At 34.7% G+C, this 3,438-nt stretch overlaps 1 protein-coding gene across 1 annotated transcript; it reads right to left on the reverse strand.

Moving 5' to 3' along the window:
* Positions 1–569: 569 nt before the first annotated feature.
* On the reverse strand, positions 570–1,637 carry LOC136771431 (apelin receptor A-like). Its single transcript, XM_066723748.1, has one exon. It carries the CDS (start codon positions 1,635–1,637, stop codon positions 570–572), a length of 1,068 nt encoding a protein of 355 aa, XP_066579845.1.
* Between the last annotated feature and the right edge of the window lie 1,801 nt (positions 1,638–3,438).

Here is a 3,438-nt window from a genome sequence, read left to right on the forward strand (position 1 = left end):
GTGGGTTTTAACTGTTCTGTACAAATAGGTGTTTCTCATATTATGAGTCAGATTACTCCAGCACATGCAGAGCTAATTTTCTGTATGTGAACATAACAACCTTTGACCTTAACTTTTGCATTTATACATCAAACTAAACCTTGTGATTTTCATAATCTAATATCTGACTTCTGATCCTTATTAGTCAAAGAAAAGGATGCTGATATAAATCAACAGGAAACTAAAATGTATTTAACACATTTCAAGAAATTGCTTTTTAATTCAGATGCATATATATGGTGGTTATGCAGGTTTTATTAACCGTTCTATGCATTTTGACATGGAGAATATATAATGTATATAATAATGTATAAAACATTTAGATGATTAAAGGTTATTTTACAAAAAACAAAACAAGATGTAATACATTTGAAAGGATAAGAGTTAAAGCACTGGGATTTCAATTCTCCAAAATACACATTTTCTAAAATAACACAATAAAAAAAAATATATTTTGCAATTGAAATACTTGCCAACTATCTCCTAGTATTGATGGAAAGTATACAGTCTTTGAACTTGACGCAGCACTTCTAGGAGAGCTCCTTGGATGAAATAGAGTCTCTCTCAGCGTATACAGTTGAAGAAGTCATACTGGATTTCATTGAGGCCATTGTATGTGTCAGTGAGCAGTGGAGCAGCTTAAAAATACATTTCTGAACATAACTGTCGAGTATGATGTAGATAATAGGATTGACACAGCTGTTACTGAAAGCCAGACAGGTAGCAAACATAAGGCTTTTTTGCAGCCTGTTGATCTCCTCAGAAGACAAGTCAATGTGTTGTGAATCAAACAGAGTTCGGACGGTTGCCAAAATGTTGAAGGGAAGCCAGGAGACAATGAACATGGCGATGATCCACAGCCCGAGTTTCACTGACCTCCTCTTGTATTTTTCTTCCTTGTTCATTCGTTTGAAGTGTCGGTGGAGTTTGATGGCAATGGAGGAGTAGCAAATGGAAATGGTCAGCAGGGGCAACAAGAAGGCGAGTACTCTTGACACCAGGCTGAAAACATGCTTTTGCTCAGATTGACTGTCTGTGCAGCGATTATTGTCATCAACAGTCCTGAAGAAAAAGCTTTGGATGCCAAGCCCAAAGGAAACTCCCCACACAACCCCGGCCGTCAGATGAGCGTACCTCTTCGTTCTTAATGTCCGAGTGTCGGATAACAAAACGATAGCCATGTATCTGTCGATGCTCATGGAAGTCAGAAAAAAAATGCTCGAAAACATGTTCACCGAAAGAATGTAGGAGGTAAACTGACACAGAAACACTCCGAATGGCCAATGGTTGTTCAAAGCCAGTGAAACTATCCACAGCGGTAAGGTGATGAGGAAAACCAAGTCTGCAACTGAGAGATGAGTAATAAAAATATCCGCCAGCCTCTTCTTGGTCTTCTTCATTGCCATGGTGTAGATAATAGCTATGTTACCCACTGTCCCAATGAAGAAGACAAAGCAGTAAATAACTATGATGAACATCACAAACTCATCATTCCCAGTGATGTTTTCTGCAGGAATATCAAAGTCAAAGTCAAAATCAGAATAATTCGTTGGTTCGTCTGATATGAGAAAAGTTTCATTTGTGGTAGAGTTAGCCATATTTGTACTGATAGTATATCTGCAGCACAGACCGAGCTAAGGAAAGCACTGTTGTCCTTCCTGTGGAGATATGCTGTGAAATGATAATCAGTTACGTGGTTTCACATGCACGTCACATTTTAACGTTCAAGATGACATCCTTTACAAAAAACTATTTCAATACAGGTTTAGTATGACACTTTTAAACAGATAAAAATAGTATTTCAAACTTTTAATACAATGCAATGTGGTGGGAAAAGGACAACCAAATAAATAGAAGTAAATACTAAACCCTGTTATTCAAAATAGTATTCTTTAATCTCAATTGTCTGCAGTTTCGACAACAACAATAACAACATGATATTTTGTTCTATTTTTTCCTTTTCTGCATTTTTGTTCTTGCCATTGGCATGCCCTAGATGAAGACATAATGTGTACACGGTGTCTCATTAAAAAATAAATGGTAAACTTCCATGGATTACCAGAAGTGAGGAAAAATAAAAGTGATAGACGAAGGCCTGAAAGATGAGTCACAGTCTTTGTAGTTATTATGGCCCTAATCCATAGCTGATTGTCAAGGCAACGCTTAGTAGTGATTCACACACTTCAATACAAAAGCTCAGGGATAGAAACGATGAACACCCCTGCATCTGGCTAAACGCTCTGAAATGAAACAGTGAGCCCTAGATTCAAGGCGAATGCTCTGTGGATTACATAAACAGAATTATTTAAGGGTACATTTTCATATAACAGGAACAGATTTTCCATGCTTAGTATTTGCTAGTGGATCCTTTAAAAATGTAAAATCAAAGTAAAAATTATAATCCTCAGTATTAAATTTGATTAAAAAAAAGTAAAAGTATGTGTAGTTAAGTAACGACCAATAATAATCACTGATAAAATATTCAACCATTCAGTTGTTGACCTTTTGTGACCATTATATTTACTGAGTTGAGTGTCTGATCAATAATAGTAGCCTATGATTATGTGACTAAGGAACAAGTGGACTATATAATTAACACTTTCTAAAGTATGTTTTTGAATGGAACTTTTTTGTGGTAAATCTTTTATTTTGTTGAGAAGTGTGCCTTTTTTAATATGAAAACATTTTTTATTTTATTGATGAAACCAATGGCCTTATATAAACTTTAAATGTAAAATAATATATCACTTAAAACAGCTGTCAAAGTAACACACATTTTCATATAGTGGGTGAAAACAATCAAGTAATTTCATTCAATTTGGAGCAGAGCTCTGTGTTTTTCTCTTCCCACATAAGCCTTTTTCATCCCTCTCCACTCTGTCCTCAAAGCAGGCTAAACTTGATGGAAAGAAAACATTACTGTGCCAGGGAAGATAGAGCTTGAAAGACTCTTCTTAAAATATGATTATTAAAGCAAGAAAATACAAATTCAAATTCTGTGGTGTTCAGAGCCTCTCGCAAAGTAACACTGCACCTGGCAGAGAGTATAAACGGCAGAGAAAGAAAGAAAACATTTAAGAAACACATTTTAATGATGTGTTATATATTTTACAGAGTTGGGCACATATCTAATTAATTTAGTCTAGATTGGGTTATTGGAGCAGTTAGTATACAATGCAAATACACTTTTTTCTTATTTTAATATATTAAAATACAGTAATGTGTTTTTTAATACATTAATTTAAATTGTTGTATGACTTTTCTTTATAAAATAACACAAATTATACTTTGTACATACACACACAAATTTATTTCTAGAGAACAAACCTTTCGTTGGTTTCTGAATCACTTTCTCATCCTTTCATGTACATTTCACACGCTAATTTTCAGCATATAGTT

The sequence above is a fragment of the Amia ocellicauda genome, chromosome 15 (assembly GCF_036373705.1).
Source record: "Amia ocellicauda isolate fAmiCal2 chromosome 15, fAmiCal2.hap1, whole genome shotgun sequence".
NCBI classification, from domain to species: Eukaryota; Metazoa; Chordata; class Actinopteri; order Amiiformes; family Amiidae; genus Amia; species Amia ocellicauda.